Source organism: Buceros rhinoceros, unplaced genomic scaffold, assembly GCF_000710305.1.
Source record: "Buceros rhinoceros silvestris isolate BGI_N320 unplaced genomic scaffold, ASM71030v1 scaffold4112, whole genome shotgun sequence".
NCBI classification, from domain to species: domain Eukaryota; kingdom Metazoa; phylum Chordata; class Aves; order Bucerotiformes; family Bucerotidae; genus Buceros; species Buceros rhinoceros.
The window spans coordinates 8013-23332 of NW_010397020.1; the positions used below are offsets into that span (position 1 = coordinate 8013).

At 46.2% G+C, this 15320-nt stretch overlaps 1 protein-coding gene across 1 annotated transcript in view; it reads right to left on the bottom strand.

Annotated features, from left to right (window-relative positions):
• Window positions 1-464: 464 nt before the first annotated feature.
• LRFN2 (leucine rich repeat and fibronectin type III domain containing 2) overlaps window positions 465-15320 on the bottom strand; it is a 27968-nt gene continuing 13112 nt past the window's right edge. Inside the window, exon 3 of the mRNA XM_010146070.1 lies at window positions 465-1383. Coding sequence (XP_010144372.1) covers window positions 465-1383 — 919 coding nt within the window. The remainder of the gene's footprint in view (window positions 1384-15320) is intronic.

Genomic DNA, 15320 nt, shown 5'->3' on the forward strand with positions numbered 1-15320 from the left:
GCACCTCGTGAGAAAGTCACTTGCAATGACAACCAGACGCACCCTAGAGCGCCCACAGAAGTGGACTTCTGGGGTTAAAAAGAGGCGCCCTTTAAAAAAACAAACCACCTGTAAAATTAAGTTTGTGCTGTTAAACCCCTTTTCATCCTTCTCGTTTAATCTTGTGTGATGGTTCACCAAGAGTCGAAGCAGCTTCTGGAAAGCAGTGTCAAATACAACTAGCACATTCCTTGAAACATTCACGCATGGTTTAGCTGGGGCCAGAGAAGGAAGGTGCCATACGTGTCTATTCACATGTCAGGACCTTCTTCCTCTTTTAGCACCCCCGTTACTTCTTTGTTTCCCTATCTTTTTGGCCAAAACAACTGAAAACGGCTCCTCCCCTCCCTTTCCAAACGCACGGCCCTGCGGCACACCACGCTGTGTCACACGAGGGGAGGAGAGGAGTGGGGAGACACTGGTATTTACACTGTGCTTTCCATCACCCACTCTGAGCTCCCAAAAGTCCCTTTCGCCCCCGTTAGGTCATTGTCATCACACTGCAAAAGCATGCCGTTCACCGAGAGGCTCCTCTTTGTCCAAATGTTCGTTATCCTTTTTGGGTAGGTGCAGCACTGCGACGTGGCGAAGTCCCCCATGTCAAAAGAATGGCTACGTTTAGTTTTGCCCTCCAGAGGCAATGTGAGGAGGCTGCGAAATCTGGACTCTGGCTGGCCCAGCAGTGGCTCTTTGTCCGAGTGGCGGGCCACTGTGGAAGTTCTGGAGTCTGTCATCTCCTCCTTTTTCTGGCATTTCAGTTCCAGGGAGGCAAAAGCTCCCATTAGCCGGTCAATATTATGTTTTGACCTGGAAGGAGGCCTCCATTTACTGGACAATGTGCCCTGTTCGCTTTGGAGGCTGTAGCCATCACAGTCACGGCTATTCGCAGAGCTGGAGGAAGAGGAGATGCTGCTCCGCACAGATTGACAGTTAAACTCCATAAGTTCATTTCTCACCACCACTTTGGGGTTGACTTGGGGCAAGACCCCATTCTGAACTGGTTGTGCTCCATTTGTCTGTGAGTAGACATTGCTGACATTGGACATCTTCCCCTGCGAATTGTTGCAGACCTTATAGCGGACCATGAGTATCACGATGAATACCAGCAGAGTGGCCACAATGATGCCTCCAATGATCAGAATCATGGTCCCACCCAGGAACTGACTGTGCATCGACTGGCACTGAGGGTAGTCTTCTTTGGTGAAGAACTGGGCACATCCCACAATATTGGTGGCAGTAAGGGTTGTGGCTGTGTCATCCCACATTGCCAGGACACAGAGATCATAGCCTGTTCCAGAAACAAGGTTGGTCACAACAAAGGCTTTGTTTGTAGCTGGAATCATCCTTTAGAAACAAGAAGAAAGAGAGAAGAAAATTGGTTACTCTTGACACAAATGGAAAAGAGACGAGACATATGAACGGCGTGGTGGTTACAGTTCTGGGTACTGGCAGGGAGGAGCCAGAGCCAGAAAATTCAAACAAGCATTCAAGCTTCCCAGCTCCTGTGGGACCAACAGCCCAGCATTTAGTAACGCACAAGTTTTGAGGGCCATCTCTCCAACATGAATAAGAAAAACCAGACCAGACTACTCTGGGGCTGTTTTTCTCCTCCCTTGCACCTGTCCTAATCTCAGATACACTCAAACTTGAACAAATAACTCAGACTACAAGTACGTGCCTACACAGAGCAGTTGTTTCTGAGTGTGCAAATGACCTTTGTGCTCGCTGAGTCTGAACCTGTTGTCACATCACCTCACGGGTGCCCGAACGTTCCCTGTCTCACATCGGCGAGTTGCTTACAGTGTGACAACCAGGGGCTACATTTAGTTTTCTCATGCCCTGAGAAGGCAAGGCACTTCTCTCTCTTTCTGCTCTCTCCCACCTACTTTCCCCATCCTCCTACTCCCCACGGGGGAAAATATCTCCCCGAAATGCAGCTATCATCTTCTTTGCCAGAAACGTCTCCCTGCAACCACCTTCCCTGTGTGAGTGTAAAAGAAATACTGGGATTGGCAGTATGGGCCGTGGAAGTGTGAGGAGAGGTAGGAAGATGGAAACAAGAAGGTTTCTTTAAAATAAGAAGTTCTCCTCAAATACAAATCCATTTTCAAAAACCCAATAGCTAGGCCAAGCTGTGCTCAGGCTTGGTCATTTATGGATATTACTCTTTGCTGCCACAAAACTGAAGCAGTCATTTGACTTCCTGCAATATTAGAGCATCACCAGCATTCAAAACCAGCGGATGGGAACGAACATGGTCCACCTCCACTTCAGACTGGTGACAACTGCAGCACGTTAGTGGAATACAGCAGAAAATTCCAGATTCAGTGCCTGGTGGGTAGCCAAAAGAGATACCCCCTGCCTGTTTCTCTTTACTTCCACGTCACAGGCTTGAGTAAGAGGAAAAACGCTGTCCTCAAAGCGGGCCCGTCCCGGCACAGAGCTGCAGGTCTTCGGCAGCAGCAGTACGGAGCCCTGCAGGCACTCACACCGCACCAACTGGGACAGAACAGCCTGGCCAGAGGAAAAGGGACTCTCCTCGTGTGAGTGCCAGGCTTCCCCAGCCGGGGACCCCCTGGCAGCTCACAGCCAGGGCAGCTCTACAGCAGGAGAGCACAGGCTGCCGAGCGGAGCAGCCACCTCAAGGCGCTGCAGAGAGGAGCTCCTGATCACCTTTCCTAGACGCATTCACACCACGTACACCACCCATCAGCACGGCCGCAGGCAGGGATGGGGCTCCTTTTTAAAAAGCAAGCAGACAAAAAAAGTTCTGTAAGGAAAAGAAGTATCGGTGAGAGCTGGAGTACCAACACCTCCTGGCAGGTTTGCTCAGTGTTACGCTTGAGATCCTCGGCACATTTATCATCCTAATGGAGATCTTCTGCGCAGACATAGAGGAGCTACTCAGAACGAGCCGAGAGGTCATAACACAGCCCTCCTGCAACACTTCAGGTACAGATGCTAAAATAGTTTCTAATAGGTAGGATGGTTGGTCTCAAGATATTCCAACTGTTCTCCTCTCTCAGTGGCTCTGAGAACTGCACACCCCTGGCCAGCGCAGTGCCTGCTCTCTGCTGAACTATGCAAGTAATTGCATATACACATGCCAAGGATGATATATGGAATGTCAGAATACTGTTGGTCTTCTCTTGGAACAGTCTCACCAACTGCTTCCTATCTCCTTCTGTATCACCTAGTGCCACATGCCATTTTCCACCATCACTCCCAGTCACATGCTTAAAAGATTCGGCAGTGCATAAGTAATTCAGAAACTATGTCACTGCGACACCTCCTTACAAACAAGGAGCCCTGGTAGCAGGGGTAGCCAGCCCTTGGGTTACAACTCAGAGAGCAGAGCTATAGCGCTACCTCTTAAGAGTGGTCCCCTTCGCTCCGCACTGGTGACACTTCTATATTCTCTCCAGGTGAACAGCAAACAACAGCATTTACACATACTGGGACTAATAATAGCTTTATAAAACACCACAGTTGCAATCCCAATTATGGAAAAAGCAATCAGCTCTCCATATACATCTAAAATGAAGAATTTTGGATGTTTCCAAAAATAAACTTCAAAAGTTCTTGTAAAAAATTCAAATGAACGTTATTGTTAAAGAAGAGCTGAGCATAGGAATAAGCACCAGGTTCAAGAGTACTAGGAGCTAAATAATTAATCTCAGGCTCGGTTTTCTAGTGTGCAGGGAAGACGATCTTGTTTTCATGAAGCTGCCAAATTGTAAGAGTACTTTGGCATTCCTCCCTGCTTTCGCCCACCCTCCCCAAACATGCTGCCAGTCAGCTATGATGGATGGCACCTCGTAACGTTCCCCACACCTAAAATCGATGCAGACACATTTTCACTCTCAGATATTGATGAGTCTTTGATTGTCCCCAACACGAGTAGCTGGAAGATGCCACTTCAATCTTTGGTTTGCTGCGGGACAGGGGGAGTGTCTTCATGGCTGCTCTGTACCTCTTGGACCATTAATCACGAACCGCTGCGTCCTGCCATTGGGTCTCAAAAGCTAGGACTCGCCACAGAACTACGAGAGGTCATTAACGCTGTATCTAGGCAGAGCTCCTGCATGGCTCATCAGCTAAACACACCAAACTGGCTTCAGGTAGCAAGAATTTCTAGCCTGGTTCATTGGAGATGAAAAAACAAACCAAACAAAAAAGTGCTCTTCTCTCACCCTGTGGCACACCAGCATCACTAACTGGAGGAGGAGGCGGCCTATGGCCAGGACTAGGGCATGGCTGAAGCCTCTGAAGTAGAGCAGCAACAGACAGATGCTCCTATGAGAGTGTACATGTGATGAAGAGCTATGAAGCAGAGATGAAAGTTTGCAGGGCTTTTGCAAACAATACATTCCCCTCAATCTGCAGAGATTTACATTTCATTTTGTGAAGGCACCGAAATGAGACCATGAGACCCTTCTTAAAAAAAAGGAAGGACAGGGCTCATTTTCAACCCCCACCACTAATAGGTCCTTGTTATGTCCTTGTAGATACAACATACGGAAAGCAAACAATTTAGTAATGACTCACTTCAGTGCATGGTGATACTAAGAAAATTAGAAAATGAATTACTTAGAAATGCAGATTTGCTGCAGACTTCACTCCTAATCCCAGCTGCAAGCGAGCACTGCAGCCTGCAGGGAGGGAACTGTGCTGAGAATTGAGGAGACCTGAGTTCTATTCTCTGCTTTATTATTGCCACCACTATCAGGCTCTACTTTATCAGCAACTCTCGGTTCCCCAGAAATCATTTGGCTGTACTGAAAGTCTGCTCATTTACAAAATGGGGATAACGCCAGCAATCTCCTTTCAAAAGAGGCCTGTGGCTATGGAAGGAAATTAGCAGATACTACGGTAGGCTGTAGCATACCAACGGGCTCTCTTCTTCTCCGTAGCACCAGGGATCAGCTGGAGCGAACTGCTGGATAACCCTGCTTATGCACAACAGACAGACTGGAGAAAGGACAGATGAGGCTAACCGGCCAGGCAATTCTGCCCCTTCTCCGTGGCAAGAGGGGTGAGATACCGCCTAGTTTTAGCCTGAAACCGCTCGAATCGCAGAGCTTGCGGGGAGTTGCCACGGCAGTTCCTTTGGGAAGGCACTTGCAACTCCCAAGGCTCGGTTTTATAACGACCTGCTGGACTGAGCTTCTTTTCTCATGTCCTTTGGTTTGCATTAGCAGGGGCTATACATGACCCGTGTTCCAATACACCTTCTCCATTTGAAGTGGATGCTATGAGTTCAAAGTGGAAACTCATGCTAATTTATTAAATGCTTGTGTCTAAGAACAACAAAAAAATAATTGCTCAGGTGTGAATTTTCTGTGCCTAAGCTGCTCAACCCAAACTCCTCCGGTGAGATTCTGTGTCTAGTGCAGCGTCACAGGACAGACACCTCACAAGAGATGGTCCCTGTCTCTGCTGGTAAATCCCCTTTTCTTCCCGAGGGACTTCAGAAAGCTGTGTGTCAAGAACAGCCCCTGGAATATTAACTCCTGAACCGTGCAGGGAAAAGCAGGCTAGACCCATACCGAGAGATCAGCAGTAGAGCTGAGGGAGCTCGAGGTCACGGGGATGTTCCTGGGCCCTCGTTCATCTGCCAGTCTGCTGTGGCCTCTACACCAATTACGAAGCCCCAGCAAAGCAGCAGTGCTGGACACCGTCACTGGGCACCGCAGCTGGTAATGGAGAGAGAAGAGGAAGAGGGGTGACAGGCTGGCGCAACAAGCGGTCTGTGAAATCATACTGCAGCTACCTAGCACTCCAACTGTCCTGTGTGGTAATGCCATCATGTGGAGCCATCGACTCCGCTGTACGTGCCTATTCTTAACCTCCCTCTTACACAAAGCTGAATTCACACAAGTACGAAATATTACCCAACTGCTCTCAGAATTAGAAATCAACCCAGAAAAGGTTAACACTAGAATCTGACCAACTTTCATTTTTCAGTGACAAGCTCAACCCAAAAATGTTCATGAATTTCACCAATGAGTTTGTCCTCTACTTTAAAATCTTTGGTTTTTCCCCCTTTGTTCCAGTTTCTCAGGTATTTCTGAAAAAAACTACTATTACAGATAATCTTCCTTTAAGCTATTGTGGAAGGGTCTGGTAATGTCCTACTTTTCAGGTGAAGTGTCCACCTTTGTTCCCAGTGGGATTAAAGTAGGATGGTAGAGAAAGGGGAGGGGGAAAGGATCAGTGGTGACATACTGGAGAAAGACTGGCTAAAGAGCAGGTAGAAGGAGCAGGTAATCAGAGGCTGGAGTTCATTGCCTGGAGAGTGACCACATAAAGCATCCTTTAAAGCCTGGTGGATGTAGCTCAATGGCACATAAATCTTGCTTCTTTCCAGACAGAGGTAGTAATGAGATGTTATTTCACTGAGGGCAGGTAAGGAAAGAGGAAGAAGAGAAGGGGGCAGTGAGAGAGAATGCAAGAAGGGAAGAGGATAATGAACATCAGTGGTTCTGGCAGTGTCAGAGCAGCAGAAAATGACAGGAAGACAAACAGGTTCAAAGCTGTCACTGGGAGGGCACGATCAGGCATGTGGCTCCCACCAAAATGACAGAAGTCGTCCAGGCAGCCACTGAATGGGGACCCAGATCACGAAAACACTCGCTATATGGTTGAGCACAATCAACCGTAGCAAAACAAGACAATTACAAAGCTAGTGAAGCGAGTCGAGGCAGTGGAGAGAGTTCAAATGGTAGATAGATATTAAGGCGGCTGGAGAAAAGGGCAGAAAAAGATCAGAGGAAGAGTAGCGGGATCTAAATTGAAGCGAAAATGTCACACCTGATGCATTGCCTGGGAGCAAGAACAAGTAATTGATAAACGTGGGCTGCACACTTGGCATTCTGCTCCGCTGCCAACTTCTGCAATTTCCTTGGAAGTTTTATGGTGTACACCGGGGTCAGGTTTTGCTGGGCTTTTATCCCAGAAAGCCCAGTTTCTGCAGTCATGGAATGAAAGTAGCATCTAAAATGTTACTGAAAATTAGTAGGCTAACGATGGAGATTGATTTCTGACCCTTCAAATTTTAAAAAAATCCCTTTAATATATATCTTCAGATCATCGTAAAGCCTCAGGAATCAAAACACAAATAGAAAGTTCCAGGTATGTTGCTGCATGAGATCTCACACTCTTTTAGTACCCCATTCAAGTTTTTTTAGTCTTAAGAATGTGAAAAAGAGAGACCTACTGTTACCTGCATCTCAAAAAAAATGACAGTTGTATTTCCGGTGACCAGAAAAAAGACAGTTGCTAGTATTAGCAACAGGTTGTAATTCTTCTGTCAGTCCATGTCAACGTGAGGAAGTGTCAGATGATACCAGGGGGCAGCCAGACTTGTTCAGTGAACACCAACTCAACCCAGCATGAATTATTTCCTGTATTTTTCATTTTATTAGTTTTGGGGGTTTTGTGACATACAATCATTATTTTGCCTTCAGATGGAACATACATTATTAAACACAAATCCCTTCCTGCTTTTTGCATCTCATCTCTGCATCACTCATGCATCCAGCTGCCCTTCAGAGAGTACGTCTTGTCAAGCGAAACACATACTACGTATCATTTCATTATTTCCCGATTGGCTTATGCTTTTTTCTGTTCACTTGGAAAAGTGGGATGAGAGGTGAGGAGGAGAAGACAGAGCCAAAAGCCACTGATATGTCTGTCACGAGATAGTGAGCAAGGGAGATACTGGTAATGCGACAGGGGAAGGGGAAAAACCCCAAACATTAAACTACAAGCTCAGAGAATATTAATTTCTGGTGATATGTGAAAGGCTGCTGAACAGTGTCCCCTGGGGATGTGCTGAAGTCACCCAGCAGGTGCAGGGCTTTGGGGGGACATTACTGCACATGGCTGAGGAAGGGGAACCGTGGTACAACGTAAACTGCTCCCCTCCATTTGCCACTGCTTGAAGAGGAAACACTCCTCTCTCTACCATTCCCAGCCAGATTCTTGGGAACAACAGGGAGCTGTAGGCAAGCAGAGCTGCTGAGACACTTCTGGGTGAATGAAGACCACCAGAACCATCCCATAATGCCCTAAATCAGTGAAGGTGCCCAGTTCAGCTCTCCAGTGCAAGCTACTGCACTGGGCCAGCCTCATTTTGGTTAATGTTGGTATGACAACACAAAACTAGGCTTTCGAGCTCTGCATCTATCCTATCACTTCTTCCACGTGGACATGACAGCAGCGGGCATTTAGTGCCCTGATAATTGAGTTTTATCTTTAAATGGAATGTAGGCATACCCTAGGAACATTTGACAGTCACACCCAACCTATTCATCTTCACACAGAACACCTTTCACCTCAATGTATCCGAGATACAGCCTCGGAAAAAAATCCTCACACCAATCCAAATCCAACCAAAACATATTCAAGCTCATTAGCAGAGTGATTGAAAGCCCACACAATATTTCTGTTGGTAAACGCGAAGCTGAAGAATTTATGGAAACAACGCATAGCCACACTAACAAATCCACTCTCTTGTTACTGTCGAATGAGAAAGCTACCGTAATTCACAGCGATGTTTCAAAACGCCAGACAGCAAACGTGAGATTAATCAGAAAATACCTGAAGTCGGTGAATTATTGTACAGAGAGTCACAACAATGGGTTACAACTAACCCATTTCTAAAGCTGGGAAGAGGTAAAAGCCATCCATGAAAGGTGTGTTCCAGTCATTGACTGGTCAACTGAAAAATAATACGCGAAAGTTTGAATAATAAACTTCTAGTGTCAACCATCAAGCTTTTAGTTTCTGAGTTAGAAGAGAAAGAAAATCTTTTCTAACATGCGCAAGGTAAAGAGAACCAGGATGATTCAGGGAGGCTTTTGCAATAACATTGCGGGGGAAAAAAAGGCTTTTTCAATTGCAGAATGAGAACACAGGGTGCAAAAATCACTAACGGTCAAAAGCATTGTCTGCTGGGGGGTGGGGTGGGGGGGTGGAAAGTGCAGCACAGATGTGTAATGATGGCATTTCCTAAATCAGAGGTTTGACATTTTGCCACTTCCTGGGTATTGCATATAGAGCAAAGGAAAAGGCAGGCTGGAAAGGACTAGATTGGCTAGCAAGACATGGAGACATCGAATTTCGGAATGCTCTACAAAAAGCCAGAACACAGGTACATCCTTTCAGTTTGTGACACCAAAATTAGATAAAAGCATTTCTCAGCAACCAGAGACACCCTGCTTCTTTCAAAGCTGCACCTGGACCAGGACCACGCTGTGAGGAGAGTGACAAATACAGGACCAAAAAGGCAAGTAAAACCCATCCATTAAGAACACGGGTTTTAATTTATAACGACCCCAGGAGGGAGAAAAGGAGATGTCAGTGATAGATCCCAACAGTAGCAGGATATTGTCACCTAGAAATACATTTCTCTGCTAAAGGATCTTAGGCAAGCACCACAGAACAAAGTGCACTAAAACGCAGCCCACTAGTTCCTCACGCGTTACAAAAGAGACGCAGAAAGCGGAGCGAAGCTGCTGTGAGTCATCTGACAAGCTAACGGCGTGACCCAAAAACTGAACGCAAGCAGCCCAGAATCCCAGGCTGCGCATCCCGGCAGCAAACCCACTGCCAAGAGGAAAGTGTGAGCAGCGTTCAGTGCGCGCAGGGTTTTCTTCTCCCAGGTACCAGCCACGTACTTTGCAAATACAGGTCTGGCCTGCCTCGTGTTACCTGTCACTCACGGGAAGGACACAGAAGGTTCAGAAGTACATGGAAAGGAATCAAACCCTACTTTTAAGCAAGGATACCCATGAAATGACTTTACAGATATGACTCAAATTTGGTGTCTCCCTTTTATTACAGGGAGCCATAACTGGTCTGTTCAGGTTTGATGGAGTTAACACTAAGAGACTGGAATTTCTTCTCATTTTCAACTTCTCCAGTTGATTAAAGCTTGACCTGGCTCCCAAGACTTACCTTACCACTTAAGTTGCACAGTTTTGCTGGATAAGATTTTAGGATCAAATAGACTCAGAAAATGAGCGGATTCTGTGGGAATCTTCTTCTCAGACCTGACTTGGGAAATTCTCACCTTATCATGACAGCACCACGGATCATCATTTGGTGGTCAGAAAGTGCTGCATTCCGGGATGAAGTGGAGAGAGCTGTGGCACTGCAGAAACCTTCTGCGTGCCGCTGCCTTTTACATAACTTGGAGAAGTTACTCTCTATCTAATGTGCCTCATAGGCAGATTAAAATTAACTTATCTCAGCCAACAGCAACTACAGCCAGAGCCAAATGATTCCCCATGATGCATGTGCTTCTCTCTTCCACGTTAGCCTGACTATAAGCCATGAGTCAAAGATGAGTCTGGTCTTAATTCAGGTGGCTGTGCAGCTAATGAAGGGTGCACTGACTCACGGTGATTACATCTCAAGGAAATATTGAAGAATGCTTAATAGATTTTAACACCTCAGCAGCAGAAAAGAATTTATTCTGTCACGACTAAATTTCCCAACTGTGTTTCAGAAAATGAGTTGTTTTTAATGACCATGCTGGCAACATCTTGCAGTGCCACAGAAAAGGTGAATGGACAGAAATGCTTTTGTAACCACCAGTGCCAGTTCTCGCTCCACAGTGTAAACATATGGTGACCTGCCGCAGGACTCCCCTAGGTCTTTTTTCCTCACGTGCGCTCTGGGTTTGTCTGCAGATACTGGCTTCTTTATTCTCTGGAGTGCCCCAGAACTCTCACAGATGTATTTCTGAATTCACTATATGGATTTTTATTCTTTTTATCTTGCTATGGAATGAATCACCCTCCCTCCAGCACGAAGACAAATGTGATTGCTGCTCCTGAACATATGGTACAGCCTAAAAAAGGGTTATCTTGTAGGAGTGTATCTGTACAGATCACTTACCACACAGTCCCAAACAGAGGATTTAGGAGATAGCATTGCTTTTTCTTTCTCAAACTGCTCATGTTCAGCATTTTTCTGTCTACTGCTTTCCAACACGCTCATGATTCCTCGAGAGAGAAAAGCCCACTCTCGGTACAAACGGCCTTTTAGGTACCGCTCAGCAAACTTGGGTTTGCTCTGCTGCTGGGGACTACTTGTAGAAGATGCCAAAGGAAACACACAAAAGCTGTCCTCCTTTCTGTGCTCACCATTGCTGTGTGACACTAGGCCACTACTTTTTGCCTCTGAGGAGAGCAATCTGTAATCACGTGAAAAGACAGATTTTCAAAGTTACAAATTTCTGTGCTGCTTCCAGTTTGAGAGAGAAGCTGTTAGCAAAATATTTTATCCCAAAGCAATCTCCTCAGGTTACAAGGTTTGTCTCCCTCGAGAACCTATAAACCTCTTCGAAGAGGCACACAACGAAAGCAAAGGGTCATTATTTCACAGGAGTTCAGTTTTAGGTGAATGCTTTGAGGACTTCAGAACGCGTTAACCAATATCTGAAAGGATCTAACTAGAATAGTCTCCAATGGAAATCCTTTGCAAGAGACAAGCTGCTAAGAGACAGCCGCCCTGAGTTGAAGGAACACTCGGCTCCATTCTTCGCTGTCAGACAGTCCTATACAGGTGGAGTTGGCTTCTTTGGTGTTAACGTGTTATTTTAGCATTGGCTAAAGTAGATTTAAGGCTGGGTAGAGCAATGGCCCACACAGAATTTTACTAGGGCATGACCGAGCAGACCAAGCTAGGAAACCTGACTGGAACACCAACCCCTTACCCAAACAGCAATCGTAAGTTTAACAATGGCTGGTATCAGGAGCGCACACTTTTAAGAATGGGAGGAAGAAAATTCTACCATGGGTGCAGGACAATTCAGCTAAAGGTGAACTGGAAGTATACGGGGCAGGATGGCCATAAAAGGCGATACAGCAAAAATGCAAATGTATCAGCTGGCCTCATCTTGGCTTCAATCAGAGTAGAGAACAGGGATGGTGGTCCTAGGGAGCCTTTGGCTACTGAGATTGTTCACCCAGCCACAAGCATGCTACACCTTAACATCCCCTTCAGCGGGTATCGGCAGAAGTGTTTTAAGGCTGTGCTTGTGGCTCTCTAAACCCGTGCCACTGCACTAAGCCTGTGACTATCTCTTAAGAGAAACCTGCTACTGGAATCTCTCGACCACAGTCCTGCCAGCAGTGTGGTACTTGAGACCTTGACACCCGCCTTCAATAACACCAGCAGAATAGCAAAGAGGAGGACACTGATGAGTGACTCCGGTGATCGCTAACCATCCCAGGAAACAATACACCCAAAAAAAGAGATCTAGACCAAACCTCTTCCATGAGGGCTAACAGCACAGAAGGCAGGCTGAAAGGCACAAAGGTGTCTGCAGTGCTCAAAACACCCTTGGCTGCAGCTGTCCAAGGGCCTGGCTGGCACAGAGCATCTCCACAGTCATCAAGCAAGAAGCAGACATTTTCACATTTTTCTCTCTCAGTGGCAGCCCAGTGTAAAGCATTGCAATATCCTTTTTTTGGTTTACTCACAAGTACAAATGCTGCTCGCAAGCTGGATCTTGCTGAAATAAAATACATTGAAAAGATTCCAGAGAGAATAGGAGAGACCTAATGGATTGTAGCTTAATAGCTTGCCCAGGGAATAAAGAATGATAATTTGATCCTGCCACATGCTTTCTGCACCTGTGGACATTGCTTAAGGTTTGGCAGCACTAGACCAGGAGTCTCTGAAATGATCAGTGCCCACTGTTCCCATCAGCCTTACTTTCAGGACTCTAAGGGGAGGGTCGGTACTTGGAGACAAGCACTGACTGAAAGCTTGACAGTCTTCTACCATGACAGTTAGAAAGGCTCTTCTTAGTTCTCCAGCAATATGAGGCTGTGAATTACCTATTTTTGACCCCACCCGGGAAGATCCGTTCAGCACACGACTGCTGTGACATGATTGCCAGTGAAAGTAATGAGTATTCACATTCACAACAGTTGAGGCAATTGAAACCTTAATGCACACCATTGAAGCATTAGTGCACACAGAGATGCTCGCTTTTATTGAACCTGCTGACGTCAACAGAAGGCTTTGACTGACAGCTTGACTGCTTTTACATTCTTGCCTTTGAGAAACAGCCCCTACATTAGGAGCAGTACGGGTAGCCATGATCGTTTAGTCTGATCTTCTAGACAGCAGAGTCCAGCCTAGGCTAAGGCATCTGTCCAGGGATTCTTCCACTGAGCCCCAGCACAGCAGTTCACTGGATGTACAATCTGAAGGACTTCTCAGGGGATGAGGAGTTGGTGACTCCACCTCTTCCTGCTGGTTCATACCACACAGTTAAAACGTCACAGCTCATTTCCAAATTGAACGTACAGGTCCATGGGTGATGGATGGTTTGTTATTAGCAATGCGACTAGCTAAATAACCAATGGCTCCTCATAAAATGGTTGACGGAAGGGCTTGAGAAAGCCCAGGTGGCCACAGGCTACCTGCCCAAGGCCACAATAAACATGAAGTCAAGTATCCAGTTTATTTATGGGAAAAGCCTTAGGAGAACTGGTTGAAACTGGAGGGAATGCAAAGACCCCATGGAGAAAGGAAGACTAGAACACGTCATGTGTTAAAAGAAAAAGAAAGTAGTCCCAGGTAAAAGCCAGAGCTGGCATGTCCAGAGATAGGTAGGTTGTTTGGTGTCCAGTCCCCTCCACTTGCAACGTGACTGTGAGGTACTTCCACATGTTATAATTGCTAGTAAAAAGAGACATAGAAAAACACCTCCAAATATTTAGAATCTTTGCCCGAACATCACAGAGGAACATAAAATCAGCGTCTTTTCAGCCTAGCATCGAGTTACAACTTCTACAGTACTGCTTAGCTCTAAGATGCCTCTAGTACCACTTTGACCACCAGCCAGTGGGGAAATCCAGTATCATTCAGCCCAAGGGTTCTGTGCAGCAGATCTTTAATACTTTCATGATAAGCCATTTTCAAAACTTCTGTTGTGCAGATGAAATAAAGATAACCTTTATCCTTTATTTTTCTCCATTCAAGGTCACCAGCAGTTCTGTGCTCTACTGGCAACGGCAGATGATACCCATGGAGAGTATCCTACCAGGGCTTAACTTACAGTGATTAATAGTTGCATTTCACTCTCCTCAGGGCCATAACTCACTCAAAGCTTCAGCATCTGATAATGATGGAACACCCCTGGAACAGACAAATCCATACATCCTTCCAAGCCAAGAGAAAACTGCCAGCTCTTTAGGAGCTGAAAAGAAAGCACCTCACGTTACCCCTGTGCTGGAGGGGAGAAAATACTGGATTTTTAGAAACTGTGTGTGCTAACCCGTCCTTGGGAGCAATGTTGCATTTCTTATCTCTGAGTCCTCGTGGCAGGATGCTTCCACCTGTGATTACCTCAAGTGTAGCTGCCATTACGTATACGATAGATGCACATATGAGGAACACGCTGACTGATGAAACTGTGTCATAAGTAGATATTCCTCTACCTGTGCTCAGAAAAGTAATGGTTAGCATAAAGGATATTTGGTATCTCTAAACAGCGGGGTGAGAAGAGAGAGCATAAACAGCCAGACAGACCATAAACACAGTCACAAATGATTTACCCAGCAGAAATCTTTAACTAAAAAAACCTCTGCACAGAAAAGTCAAGAGTCACAGCTCCCACAAGACTAGTTCGCAAAGAGTGTCACAAGTCCTCCAGCTTGATCATTCTCAATAGAAAACAAAGCTGAAGAAACCTCAGTCTGCGGTGGATTAAACCTCGTGAGGAGAACGAGTATGCAGTCCTGACAAGCAGTCTGCTAGGACTTAGCTCTACCCAGATCCCGATTTGCGGAAGAACCCTCAGGGGAACAAAATGGAACAGAATACGGATGGCAACTTGTGTTTGGAAGGGGAAAGGGGGAGAAAAGACAAAGACATCTCTTCCCTAAATTGATCCCTCTGCCTTTGTGTACCTTTTCAACACGTTCAATACGTCACCCTTTCCACAGTGCATCTTCCATCTTCACTCCTCTGCCTTCAGCCTGTGCTGTGCAGCCCCCCACCTTCTGAACCGGTGGAAAACCGCCACCTATGGGACAGGGCTGCAGCAAAAGAGCAGCTCCCGGAGCCTTGGGCTGTCACTGCCAGGAAAAACACAGGACATGCTGCTCTCAGAAGTGAGCAGGACATCTGAAAATGTGAGATGGGCTTCTTGTGTCACCTGAGCATAAGCCTTCACGTGGAGGGAGCAGCTGGGGTGGGAGAAGGTGGTACCTGTTGTGAGTGTCAGAGAACAACTGAAGAAACAGGACACT